Genomic DNA, 14390 nt, shown 5'->3' on the forward strand with positions numbered 1-14390 from the left:
TCCAGATTCTGGTGGCTGGGAGCTGAGGAACACTCTCCATTGCCTGTCACCTCGCAGCCCCCTGCCACCTTCTCTCGCACACTGGAGAATCTGGTGCCCCACCAGTTTTTCCCAGAAATCTTTAACCATAAGAAAGAACTAAATATATAGTACTACATATATAAGTGGTACATATTTAACTTCACTGCCTGTGGCTTACCTGAGGTATCTCTTAGGTCTAGCAACTTCTAGAACCCTAAAGCAAACCAAGACTGAGATTAAGCCCATTGCACTGGGCCATTTAAGATTCCTCTTCCCAGGGCGAGAACTTTAAATGGCATTTCCAAGCCCTTGAGCTTACTTTCCTTGATTTTCTTTGTGCTTTTTCTCATCACCGTCTTGGCAAGATTTCAAAAATGAATTGTCCTGGCTTAGAATCAGAGTGACTGACATTAAAGTAGCAGGTTTCTCTTTGACAACTCCTGCCATCCCTGCGCTTTTTGTTTTTCCAGGTATGCCCTAACACGAGCTCTGCGCATAGCAGATGGGCCCGATGAAGTCCACCTCTCCGCGATCGCGGCACTGGAGCTGCGGGACCAGGCCAGAGACATGAGGTCCAAGGTGTAGGAGGCAGCGGCATCTCACCTCCAGACAGACTTCTCGAGCTCCAGCATTTGCACCTCATTCTGTTTTTGCACCAGTTTGAGCACAGGATTAATTGCTCGTTTTCAGTAAAGATTTGAGCATCTGTTTTGATCAGTGGGTCTTATCATTTTAAGGGTCACACAGGTTTAAGTTAAATAATAAATTGTATAGCTGCCATCATTCAGTCTATCACCTAAGCATTCAGCATTTATTTTTAAAACATTCAGCTTGTAGAGATAATGAAGTAAACTGCATAGGCATAAAAATATTTTCACCTTTGGATTCTCAGAAATTGTTCCATTTAGATAAATATCCAAGGAGTCACTGTTGTGTAAAAAACATATTGGTGTCCTTTTTAACACTGGGTTTAGGGATTGGGTTAACACTTTTAGTATTACAGTGTTTGCACTGGAGAGAGCTGCAGGAGTCATTTAATGCAGATAAGCCTCTTCATAATTCAACAGAAAACATACATAAAATCTGAATGCAGTTTAAACCTTACTAGAAAACATGGCATATTATGAGAAAATGTAATTAAGAAAATTTTTAATTCTGTTGATGAGAACAGTGGATAGGTGAAGCTACAAGAATGTTGCTTAGTTTTGAGAAGAGATTAAAAACCATCTGCTCTGAATGCCATTCTGTTAATATCAAATCCTAAGCAAACATTCTTGCAGCTCTTTAAATCAGTGTTGCCCAGTATAGTGGCCACTGGCCACATGGAACTCTTGAGCACTTGAATTATGCCGAGTGCCACTGAGGAACTTTAGGTTTTTTGAAGTTTAATTAACTATTCTTAGTTACTGGAAAACTTTTAAGTATGCCTATAATAACTTGGGTATGTGAATTTACTTTTTCAAATGTAAATTTTATGAAATCTAAACATGGAGGAAGTATTTTAGTTGAAAATTTAGAATCCAAAGTAGGAAACAGAGTCACTGTAAAATACCAAATTTTGAAGACTTACTATGAAAAAAAAAAAAAAGGTAAAATCCCTCATTAATACTTTTTAAGTTGTGATTACATATTGAAATGATAAAATGTAGATATAAGGCATACCTTGTTTTATCGTGCTTCACTTTTTACACTTCTTAAAATTGCGGGTTTTTGGCAGCCCTGTGGTCGAGCAAGTCAGTCGGCACCATTTTTCCAACAGCATTTGCTCACTTTGTGTCTCTGCCACATTTTGGTAATTCTCACAATATTATAAATGTTTTCATTATTATATTGAACTACCGCAATCTCATGATAAAATTTGGATGAGGACTCACTTCTTATGGATGAGCAAAGAAAGTGGTTTCTCGAGATGGAATCTACTCCTGGGGAAGATTTTTGAAATGGTAAAAAAAAAAAAAAGACTTAAAATATCACATAAACTTAGTTGATAAAGCAGCAGCAGGATTTCAAAGATTTGACTCCAATTCTGAAGGAAGTTCCGCAGGTAAAATGCTACCAAATAGCATCACAGACTACAGAGAAATAGTTCATGAAAAAAATGCAGCAAATTTCACTGTGTTGTCTTACTTTAAGGAATTTCCCAGCCACCCCAACCTTCAGCAATCCCCATCCCAAGCAGTTAACAGCCACCAACATAGAGGCAAGAATCTCCTCCAGCAAAAATATTGTGACTCGGTGAAAGCTCAGATGATGGTTAGCATTTTTTAGCAATTATTTTTTTTTAAAGATTTTGCTTTTCAGTAATCCCTACATCCATTGTCAGGCTCGAATTTACATCCCTGAGATCGAGTCATGTGCTCCACCGACTGAGCCACTCAGGTGCCCCCCTAAAATATTTTTAATAAAGGTGTGTCCACTGATTTTTAGACAATGCCATTGCATACTTAATGGAGTACAGTATAGTGTACATGCCCTGGGAAACCAGAAAATTCCTTTGACTTGCTTTATTGTCACATTCACTTTATTGTGGTCTGCAACCAGTCCCACCGCATCTCTAAGGTATGCCTGTGATTGAAGTAAAATGTTATTAAAATCAATTTCACCTGTTTCTTGTTACCTTTTGATGCCACTGGAATATTGGTAAAATTTTAAATTTTCAAATGAAAGTATTTTTATTTCTAAAAACTTTAAAACTCTGTTATATGAGCATACACATCACAAACATTTATTGATGTCCAGAGATTATTTAAATGCCTTCTTGGAGTGGGGAGCAGGCATTTAACAAAGACCTGGCTCTGATTCTTGTGTGTCACATGGGCCTCCTAAACATTTGCCTTTGAGCCTTAACCTCTCTACACCTCAGCTTTTCTTTCTGTGCAGGGGATTAACCTCAATCCTTGCCTTCTGAGCATTCATTGTGACCATCACTAAAGCCATGTAGAAGCACTTGGATATTCTGAACCACAATATTTTATAAGATATCCTCATATGAAGGAGATAAAATCTTATAACCCAAGCTATTGAATCTTATTTCTAGTTTTAAATGTTGTCACTTAGAAGAAATCAGGATTGGGGTGCCTGGGTGGCTCGGTCAGTTAAGCATCTGACTTTTGATTTTGGCTCAGGTCATGATCTCAGGGTTTGTGAGATCGAGCCCTGTGGTGGGCTCTGTGCTGACAGTGCGGACAGAGCCTGCTTGGGATTCTCTGTCTGCCCCATGTGCACACGTGCGCTCTCACTCTCTCAAAATAAATACACTTAAAAGAAAAAGGTTTATGTTTGGTACTTACAATTTTGTGATAATTTTTTCCTATGCCTTTGAAGAAAATGGCCTCAATTGGTGGTTGACTTAGCTCATCTATTTTTACTTATGTGTGTCATGAACACAACCATCCCTAAGCCAAGTCACTCCATGTGATCCATATTCATTTCTCTCCCCTACCATTCATTTATTTAGATAAAATATTATAAAGAATGGTAAGGGTTGTTTTGAAAAGGAAAATTACAGTCTCCAAAGAATGAAAAGATCGAGGGATACTTTGCCTCAGCCATGGTGACTCAGCATGGAAACTCAGAGCCATTTCTAGGACGTCCTCAGGCTGTCCCTGGGAGTTGCCTTGTGGCCGTATGCCCAGGGGCAGTCAGCCAGCTTTGCCATGCCACGGTTTTCGGTGTTCAAAATGAGAAGTTGCCTTCCATAATAACCACATGGCAGAGAAGGAGGAGCGCTCACCAGGCAGTGCCGGATGTCATGACCTCTCCAAGATCTGCATGTGGTCAGCCGCGGGGAGGAGGGACCTCGGGGACAGCCTGCCAGGGAAGTTTCCAGGAGTCTCCATACAAAAGTGGTCACGGAAGGTGTAGCAGTGCTTGTCCAGGGGAGTGGCCAGTTAAGGATCTCTTTGGTGGTTGATATTTTACCTTCAAAACATACAGCAGAAAGTTTGTGGACAAGTAGATTTACTCATCAAACTGCGATTACTTACGGAGGCTTCCCCGAAGTCTGCATCACCCCAGCTCTTTCCATACTCACTTTCTGTCCAAGAGAACTAAAGTGGGTGAAAACAGCAAAGTCCACAGCGGCATCTAGGTATTTTAAAAGGTTGATAGGGCTTGCAAAAAAGCCAAAACAACCACGTTTTTCGTCCTTTCGTGAATTAAGCTACAACAGTTTCTGAGAAGTTCAGAAGGCAGGCATTTTTTACCCAGGCTTCTGAAGGTATTCAAATTAGTAAAGGTCTTAAAGGATATTATAAAGTGAAATGTATTTAAGAAAATGTCTGGAAAACAAAAAAAAAAAAAGAAAAAATGTCTGCTATGGGGCACCTGGGTGGCTCAGTCAGTTAAACGTCCAACTTAGGTTCAGATCATGATCTCACAGTTTTTGAGTTCAAGCCCCACATCTGGCTCTGTGCTGACAGCTCAGAGCCTGGATCCTGCTTTGGATTCTGTGCCTCCCTCTCTCTCTGCCCCTCCCCCACTCATACTATCTCTCTCTCTCTCTCTCTCTCTCTCTCTCTCTTCCTCAAAAATAAATATTAAAAAAAAAATTTAAAGAAAATGTCTGCTATGAACAAATGTCCTGTTTCAATCAAGCCAGGTATCCTTGACCAGGCTTCTCCTCAGACATTTGATCCCTCCGCAAGGAGCAGAATACAGGGGGTGCAGACCAATCAGCAGGCTCCTATTAGCGCTCTGGGCCAGTGTTTGTTGCATGTCTTTTTCCACCATTTCTTTTGCCTGAATTACTGTGGTAGCCTCCTGATTGGGCTTCTAGTTTGTTGTCACAGCAGCCAGCATGACCCTCTCAAAATTTTTCAGTGGTTTTGCATCTCACTTAGAATAAAATCTAGAGTCCTTGCCATGACCTACAAGGTCTCATCTGAGCTCATCCCCTGACACCATTTGAACTCATCCCCTAGGCTCCCTCCCTCCATCATGGCCTCCTATCTGCTATTCCAACATGCAACCCCAGCCAGACCTCTGACGCTTGGTTCTTACTGTTTTCTCTGCCTGAAAAGTTCTACCCTGAGATTTCCAGATGCCTATTCAAAAGTCACCCTAGCAAACAAGTTAGCAGCACCTGCTTTGTCATTCTCCACCTCTCTGCCGTTCTCTTCTCACAGGACCTAACACCTAACATATTTCGTGTCTACTTATTTATGACATGCTCGCACACATGTAACCCCAGTTTTCCCCTCCTATAGTCACTTATTTCACCTATTTTATACACTGGGGTTCCCCTCAGTCCCTAGAACCATGCCTGGCCTCCATTAAGTACTCCAAAGTATGAATGAATGAATGAGCATGGATGATCCCTGATTTGCAACTGATGAGAGGGCAAAACATTTATTTATAGATCTGCAAACAGATCAGAGCAGAAATTTAACGTCCGGCCCACGAACACAGCCCCAGAATGGGTTATGGGTAGCTGGAGAGGACATCGGTGCCCCAGCAGTGGGCGGTGCACAGCAGTTTGGGCAAATCAGGCGATGAAATAATGTTTGATGAGTATTTGACAATCCAAAGGAATGCACACACTTACTTTTTAAGTTTTCCTGCTTTCTAATCCAATCTAATCAGCCAGAGTGCTGTGACCAACTCTCAGTTCAAAGGGAAGTCAGGAGTCCTAAGAAAAATAAAACCACTGTTGGTGATCACTAGAATTTCCAAGTTTCCAGATAAACAGGATTCTGGGAAGTATCCTCACTTAATTCAGGGCAAAGAGCATTTAGGGTCTGTGATCCTGCCACAATATTTTTATTTCTCTTTTTTTCAGTATTTCTCATTGTCATGAAGAAAATCCACAAACATTCTAATCTAAGTGTCTGGTTGTGATAAGCTCCACGAAATAAGGACTTTTCTCTACCTTATCTTCACCAAAACTACCTGAATAAACAAAGGGTGATTATCCAAATAAAGGGTGATTATCCCAGAGTTCTGCCTCTCTCTCAGGACAGTACCTTAGCAGCAAGCACCCTTTCACCCACTGGGCTGATGGCTGATACCACCTGGGTGAAAAGTCATATTTCACTTTTTAAATGGGAAAAGATGGAGACTGCAGATGCCTCTTCCCCCCACGTCCTTACCTCTGACTTCAGTTGCTACCATTTTTTCCCTTACCCCACACCAGCCTCATTGGCCTTCTGCTGTTTCTCCAGTATCCTGGATTTTTTTAAGTTAGAGATATTTGTTTCTTATTATAGGGTCCTCTCATGAGAAAAGAGTGTGCAAAAAGAGGCTTCCTGGGTTTTCTCCCATTCAAAACTTTCCTCCTGGTGTAGAAGGGAAAGTTCTCCATCTACTCCTGGGAAATTAGGCTACTCTAGTTTTATTTTTGATTGTTTGCATGCATTAAGAAAAACATCAAAACCCAACTATTAGCAGGCTATCTGTCCCTTGGTACATATGCCCAGTCCACTTGGACAGACAGACAGGTGTGGACCTCAACTGCCCATCTCCATGTGCTGCCCAGAGTTAGATGGTACATTGGAAATAAGGTGCTCCTGGTTAGGGATCAAAGCCACCCTAGCTCCTGCATAGTGCCTCCAGTGAGACTCTGAGATTCCCTCTTCAGCAAGGAGGACTCTGGGTATATGTAGTAGGGCAGCCCTCTGGCCACAGGCGGTATCTGCTATAGAAGCTTGCTTACTTCTCCAAATTCTCTCTAGATTCCTTGACAAGAGTGAATGCAAATTCTGAAATGAAACACCAAGTTACACAAGGTAGAAAAAGTCATTAAGGCCACAGTCTCTCCAACTCCATGCACAGAACTCTGACCCCACCATTCCCCTCCTTTCATCCTTTGGGACCACCTAGTCCTGCCCACCCTTTCTCCTCAGTGGCAGCTTCCAGCACCCAGAAATCTTGAGCAGCCTCAGCCTCACAAGCTGGGAGTAGCCCAATTCAGGAACTTGAGGTCATCTTCAAGCCCAAGGTTCTACCTCAAGGTCTTTGCACTTGCTTCTCTATTTACCTAGAAAGCGCTTCCCCAGCCCACATTGTCAAGGCTTGCTCTTTTCCTGAAAACATGACTTTCTTTGTTTTCCTTCTGTGATCATCCCATCTAAATTTCTTTTTTTTTTTTAAGTTTATTTTTATTTATTTTGACAGAGGGAGAGAGCAAGCAGGGGAGGGGCAGAGAGAGAGAGAGAGGGAGACAGAATCCCAAGCAGGCTCCATGCTGCCAGCACAGAGCCTGATACAGGGCTCAAACTCAAGAACTGTGAGATCATGACCTGAGCTGAAGTCAAGAGTCGGATGCAATGGACTGAGCCACCTTGGCACCCCATCCCATCTAAATTTCTAAGCCCTTCCAACACACACACACACACACACACACACACACACACACACACACACTCCTTATCCCCTTCCCTGGTTGGTTGGGTTTTCTTCTTAGAACTTTCACCACATAATGTTTCTTTCTTTTTTTTTTTTTTTTTAATTTGGCTTATTGTCCCTGCTTCCCCCACTAAATAGTATGCTTTAGCAGAGAGAGGTTTTTGTCTGTTTTGCTCACTGCTCTATCCTTATTGTGTAGGACAATGCTTGGAGCATGCATAGCAGGTCCTCAATGAATACTTGTTAAATGCATGGAATTCTTCCAGCTGCAGGAGGGCAGGGATCCCAGGCAGTTCCTTTAACCTCTAAATCAGAACTGTGATAACACAGGCTCATGGTTGCTCCCTGGCCATACAGATGCTTTTTAAAAGACCTAAAGCTAAGCTTCCCAACTCTAGCTAAGCATCAGAATCCCCTGCAGAGCTTGATAAAGACTCAACTGCCCCAGCAATTGTGTGACTTCGGTGGTAACAAGATACACCAGGGACTGCTTCCTGATCAAATCCGTTAGGGTGTTTGACTGTAAACACCAGGAAGAGACTGGCTAATGTGAGCAAAAAGGGAACCTGTTCGGTGGGTGTGGACCTGGGAGACTGAGACATCTGGAGGAGCACCCCAGCTGTGGCTTCCCTTCCTCTGACCTTCCTCTGTCCTGGCTGTGCTTGCTTGGGCACAGGGGAGACTCTGGTTGGCCAAACTCAGGTTACACTTCCACCCGCAGCCTATCCTCAAAAAGGAAGAGGGAAGAGAAACAGAATTCAAGCCACATGATTAAAAATTTTCTAGGGCCACATTAAATAAAGTAAAAAGTTGGGGCACCTGGGTGCCCCAGTCGGTTGAGTATCCAACTCTTGGTTTTGGCTCAGGTCATGATCCCGTGGTTGTGAGATCGAGCCCCCTCTGCCCTCTCTCAACTGAGAGAAGATTCCTCTCCTCCTTGGCTACAGACTTCATGCCGGCTGTCAGGTCATCATATCGCTCGGCCTGCTCGGCCAGAATGGCCTTCTGCAGCAGGTCATTTGTATCCATGACCGGATGTGCCGTGTCCAGAGTGGGTGTGACAGATGGACAGGGGCTCAGACTCAGCAGTCTCTGGGCAGCAGTGGCCAGGCTGAGACTCTGTCCCTGGATCTCGCTGTCCACAGGCTATAGCCGTGCGGCAGATACGGGGTTTCCTCCTAGGACTGTTTCAGTTGGCCTTTTGTTCAGTTTTAATTTTCTGTAGCTTTCAAATCTGGTTGAGGAAGTCCTTAGCCATTTCTTTCACATATTTCTATAGTTTTCTTACAAATAGGCCATCAAATCATTTTGTTGGGACTTGGAGATTGCATTAAGTTTACTTTAGGGACAAGTGACACTTCTAATCAATCATCCTACTAGGAAGAAGATGTGTCTTTCTGTTCAAGAATTCCTTTATGCGCTTCAGTAGAGGGTCAGACAGACATCAGGTAAATCTAGCACATCTCCTGTTAAGGCTGTGCCTAAATAGTGTTTCTTTTTGTTGTGGCAGACAGTATTTTTTCTACCATTGTTTGTATGTACAAAAGCTGCTTTTATAAAGTTTTGGTTTTGCTGATTTTAAAATTTCCCTTAATATGCATTGATATTTTTTAATTCGGCCTTTTTTTGTTGTTGTTGTTGTTTTGATTTGGGAGAGAGAGTTTGAGCACATGAGCCGAGGAAGGGGAGAGAGGGAGAGAATCTTAAGCAGGCTTCACACTCAGTGCAGAACCTGACGTAGGCCTTGATCCCATGACCCTAGGATCATGACCTAAGCCGAAATCATGAATCAGACATTCAACCAATTGAGCCACCCAGGCGCCCCTAAAATTCAGGTTTTAATAAAAGGTGTGTATATCAGAGTTAAAGAGTCAAATCAGGGGCACCTGGGTGGCTCATCTGTTTAGGCGCCCAACTTCAGCTCAGGTCATGATCTCGAAGTTTGTGAGTTCGAGCCCTGCATCGGGCTCTGTGCCGACAGTGAGGAGCCTGCTTCGGATTCTATCTGCCTCTCCCGTTTGTGCTCTCTCTCTGAAAAATAAACAAACGTTAAAAAAAAAAAAAAATCAAATCCCCATTCAAATCTAGTCATGAAGCACAGCGCTCTCTCCTCCCCATGCTTCAATACGCTCATCTCCTAATCCCATCCACAACCACTTAAAAACTTTTTTTTAAATTTTTTTGATGTTTATTTATTTTTGAGACAGAGAGAGACAGAGCATGAGTAGGAGGGGGGCAGAGAGAGAGAGAGGGAGACACAGAACCTGAGGCAGGCTCCAGCCTCCGAGCCATCAGCACAGAGCCCAATGCGGGGCTCCAACTCGTCAACCACAAGATCATGATCTGAGCCGCAGTCAGACACTCAACCGACTGAGCCACCCAGGCGCCCCTTAAAAACTTTTAATTGATAAGCATAGCTATCTTCTTCTAAGTAATGCAATTGTACTAGTACTGATGTCCCAGGTTTTTTGAAAACATCTCACATCTTGAGAAAATTTATGGAGCATGGTGCACATCCATATACCGCACCTAGATTCACGCCTGCTTTCTTCTCTCTCCGCTGTTTGAGTTAGTTGCAGACATCATGGCACTTATCCATATAATGATTACACTCGGGAAACATGACCTTGATAAAACACTACTATTCGTATATAGTCTGTTATATTGCTACTCCTTCATTTTCTTGTTTTTTTGCTTTAGCCATCATCTATTGACTTCTGAATTTAGAAGATTCAATTGTCTTTCATCTTCTCTTCCCACCAAACATACATACACTCTCACACACATCCGTTCTCTCATTCTCTAATACACTCATATTGGTATCATCATTATGGAAGTACCAGTCAGAACCTTACCTCACCATGTCGCACCACAGAGATTTTTCTGTTCACCTCCTCCAATCTCCTTCCTCTCAGTATGTTCAAGCACAGAGACTTCATCTTCTTGAAGAATTTGTTCCCAGAGTCTCTGACCTGCTCAGGGCTGGGTTGGGCTCAGCTGGTTGTACTCTAAGTCAGCTGCCAGCTCTTGTCTTGATTCAGCATCTCTTTTCACGACCTTTCAGAGAATCCCTCCTTTCCTTTCTTGGTTATCCCACTCTGGGGGAGAACATCTTTTAGGACCTTCTTACAAAACTTTCCTGGGAAGTAAATCTGAGAGCTGGTGTGTTTGATAATGTCTAAATGATGTCTCCTCACTTAACTGGCAGTTTGGCTGGCTTTAGAATCCTAGGCTAGGAAATCACTTTTCCCTTAGATTTTTGAAGGCATCACCCCTTTGTCTTTTTTTAGTGTTATTGAGAAATCCAGTGCTATTCTGATTCTTGCTCCTTTCTAAGAAATGTTCTTTCCTTCTCCTGCAATACCCTGGATGTTTATAAGAACTTCTTGTTTCCTATCGTAAAATTTCACAATGATGTGCATTTGTAAGGGTTTATTTTCATCTGTTAGACTGGATACTCAGTGGCACACTCTTCCTTTATGGGGACACTTTTGAGTTTTTTATTTTGTCCTCCACCCACCTTACTCAGCTCAAGCTGCTATAACGAAATACCATAAACTGGGTGGCTTAATTTTGAGTTTTGGAAGCTGGAAGTCTAAGATCAAGGGACCAGCAGATTCAGCAGTGAGGGAGGACCCTGCTTCTGGTTTCCAGATGCTGCTTTCTCGCTGTGTTCTCACGTGGCAGAAAGAGCTCCAGGGAGTTCTCTGGGGTCCCTTTATAAGGTCACCACCTTCAAGACCTTGTCCTCTCCAAAGGCACCACCTTCTCATACCATTACTTTGGGGGTTAGGATTTCACCATAGGAATTTTGGTGGGACACAAATCTCCTTTTCAAAACTACTACTGCTTTCTGGAACCTTTTTTTTTTTTTTTTTTTTTTTTTTTTATAATGGGCCTCCTGGACTGGCCATCCCCTACTTTAACTTTGTGTCCTTTATTTCCATCTGTTTCTGCTTATTCTGCTTCTTAAGGAAATTTCTGCAACATTATCTCTCAGCGGCTTCCATTGTTTCTCATTTCTGCTGTTTGGGTTTTTGGGTTTTTTTTTGTTTTTTTTTTTTGTAACACAGGATTTTCTCTAGGAAAAAAATGTTTTTTACAGTGGCTTCCTTTTGTGCATGTAATGTTTATCTCTAAGGGTATTAAATATGATAGCTTTCTTTTCCAATGTTCTCTTCTTTCTCCACTGTTTTCTCCAAATTACCTTTTTCTTTTCTGTTTTGGCCTCACTCCTGCTTAAAATCCTGCCTCGGGGGATGTACTTATTGGCACTTTAAGGTCTGACCAAGCTGAGCCCCTTAAGAGTGAAGGGTGTGGTGTCTACAGCTCTGTAGTACCTGATAACGTTTCCTGCTCTAAACACAGGAGGTACATAAATATTCTGAACTCATCTTGATCATTTCAGGGTTGACAACGATGTCTGTCTGGACAACTCCCACATTTAAAGCCAGGAAAGACGCTCCCATTTCCTGTCTTGGAAAATGGATAAATGTACATGGAGGGCTGTTCTCAGTCCTGCAAAATATTTAAGGGTGAGAGTGGGGTTTGAGCTTAAGCTCTAATTCACCAAATTTATGCATAACTAAGTATTTGCAGAATTACTTGCTTATGACTTTTCTTTTTAAAGACAAATGACTCATTCCTTCACTGACTCAAGTACCATTTTCATAAAATTTTCCCTGAAATAAAGAAAGTGAGGGCATGGGGTTCTTCTTTTCCTGCTCACAGACATCACCACTTGGCAAGGGCCAGGGAGTGAGGTGAACGTTCCTCGCAGACTGGAGAATAACTGAAAACTCTTCACACACAGTAACCACATAATCTTGTTAGACAAACCATACACCTTTTCAATGTTAAAAAAAAATGTAAGCTTAAACATTGATTCTTATTTGTATAAGGAACTGAGACTTCCATTAACAATTCTGGTACTTTCTCTTCTCTTACTAAATTATTTCCCTAAATTGGGGCTTTGTAAAAATGATGAAAATGTACACATCTTTGGTAAGCTTGGTGGAAAAACAAACTTTTTATTTTTTAAAATACAGTGTTTTTTAAAAAAAATTTTTAGTGTTCATTTATTTTTGAGAGAGAGACAGAGTGTGAGTTGGGGAGGGGCAGAAAGAGAGGGAGACACAGAATCAGAAGCAAGCTCTGGGCTGTGAGCTGTCAGTACGGAGCCCGACTTGGGGTTCAAACACACGAACCGTGAGATCATGACCTGAAGTTGGACCCTTAACTAACTGAGCCACCCAGGCGCCCCGAGAAACAAACTTTTTAAACTGGCCACCCCTACTTACTGTATTTATGGGGCCCTGGATCCCACAGTAAACTGGCCTCGCCTTTTATTCCTTCAATCTGGACGTTAGTGGATGGTCAACTTCAGATGTGAAGTTTTTTGCTTTAAATGCTGAGTAACATATTAAACACAAGTAGTAAAAAACTAGTAATAGGAAAGCGCTGAGGACTAGGATAGATTCCATAGTAGAGGACAAAGACAGTCTGTGTCATGATAAGCCCAGTTACTTGTAAGAAACAATATCATACATAATTCTTAGAAGCTATCCAGCTCTGGGCTTTTTATCCGGGGTTAGAGTGGGACTGAGTTCTCTAATATTTAAAAAATATGTCCTTTTGTACATTTTTGTAAAGAGGGCTTATATTACCTTTCATTAGATTCCTAAGAGTGAAATATCTCCTGACGGACCAACCCAGGCAATTTAGAGAGGAAACTGATGCCCAAGGTCAGAAATCTAACTAGGGCAGATTGGGTCTGCCAAGCTGGTGTTTTCTCTCAACACCACCACCCCATCTAAGAGGCTGGCACTATATCAGGTGTTTACATCCATTATCTCTTAGCTACAGAACAGCACTGTAAGGGAAGTGTTAAGGATGAGAGATCACACAGTGAGGGCCAGGACTGCAGCCTAGATGGCCCTGATGTGGTTCTGGATTGGTGAGGGGGGATAGGGAGGTTTAGAGCTGATGGCCAAGAAAGAATTCTTGAGGTGTCTTTGGTGCAAAATGGTGATTTTATTAAAGCACGGGGATAGGACCCGTGGGCAGAAAGAGCTGCACCGGGGTAGTAAAGAGTACCTGGTTATATCCAATGGAGTTGGAGGGGGTGGGGGGAAGGAGGGCGGGTAAAAGACAAAAGGCAGGCTTCTAGAAGGACTTTGATAGGCTAAAGAGGACTCTTAAGATACCTGAGGCCTTGCTATTGTCAAGCTAAGGTTGTTTTTCCTCTAGTGTGGCATTAACATTAGGACCAGTAGGGAGTTCCTGGAGAAATGTCAGACTCTGTATTTGACTCAAGTATTTGTCAATGGGCTGCAGGTTATAAGGAAATTTAATTTTATCTGCCATTTCCTTCTTGCCTTTGTTCCCTACATCATTGTGGAGGAGAGGGTGATATTAGGGCTCCAGGAAGCTGAGTCTGTAAGTTTCTGGAGATTAGGCTGTTGATAAGATTGCCTTTTTCTTGTAATTTACTAAGATATTTGTGAACTGATGGAGACTCCTGTCCTGCAGGACTCTGATCTCTATCAGCTAACCATCTGTTTTTCCCTTTCCTTTGTTCTTGGGCAGCCAAGAGTACCTGAGGAATGTCACACATATTCCCCCCTTTTGGGGGGACGGGGGTGTGCTAGCCTGTAGTTTGCCCTCAGCTTGCCTTATGCTCTCTCATCGATATGACAATGAGATTGGCTTGACTGTGTAAATGGTCAGTATTTCAGTTCACAAACAACTCTTCATTCCACTCTGTTGTCCGGCATTCTTCTCAGCTTGGAAGCAAATTTTTAAGTCATTCTCTAGGTCTGGCCTCTTGGACCTCATCTGCTGGCAAACGAGCCACGGCTCAGGGACAAATGTATTTTTACTGTGGGAAACCGATGATCTTACCGACTGAAGACTGTAGCACAGCATCTCTGATTTGGGAGCCACGGTAGCCGCTTTTTAGTTAGGGCTTACCTAGCAACAGAACTACTTCCAAAAACTAATAAAAAATTACAAATGATTTTATG

The 14390-nt window shown here is 42.4% G+C and overlaps 1 protein-coding gene and 1 long non-coding RNA gene across 2 annotated transcripts in view; one reads left to right on the forward strand and one right to left on the reverse strand.

The window, feature by feature from the left end:
* The window catches only part of ACAD11 (acyl-CoA dehydrogenase family member 11), a 94787-nt gene extending 94052 nt beyond the window's left edge, over window positions 1-735 (forward strand). Inside the window, exon 20 of the mRNA XM_019436507.2 lies at window positions 492-735. Within this exon, the coding sequence (XP_019292052.2) occupies window positions 492-606 (115 nt within the window). The 3' untranslated portion in view covers window positions 607-735. The remainder of the gene's footprint in view (window positions 1-491) is intronic.
* The window catches only part of LOC128777324 (uncharacterized), a 29889-nt gene that overhangs the window by 9903 nt on the left and 5596 nt on the right, over window positions 1-14390 (reverse strand). Inside the window, exons 4-6 of the long non-coding RNA XR_008422591.1 lie at window positions 5567-5650; window positions 3312-3942; window positions 1684-1943 (exon numbers count right to left, since the gene is read on the reverse strand). This is a non-coding gene — a long non-coding RNA (uncharacterized LOC128777324). The remainder of the gene's footprint in view (window positions 1-1683; window positions 1944-3311; window positions 3943-5566; window positions 5651-14390) is intronic.

The sequence above is a fragment of the Panthera pardus genome, unplaced genomic scaffold (genome assembly GCF_024362965.1).
Source record: "Panthera pardus isolate Hobbes unplaced genomic scaffold, ASM2436296v1 HiC_scaffold_16, whole genome shotgun sequence".
In the NCBI taxonomy this organism is placed as follows: domain Eukaryota; kingdom Metazoa; phylum Chordata; class Mammalia; order Carnivora; family Felidae; genus Panthera; species Panthera pardus.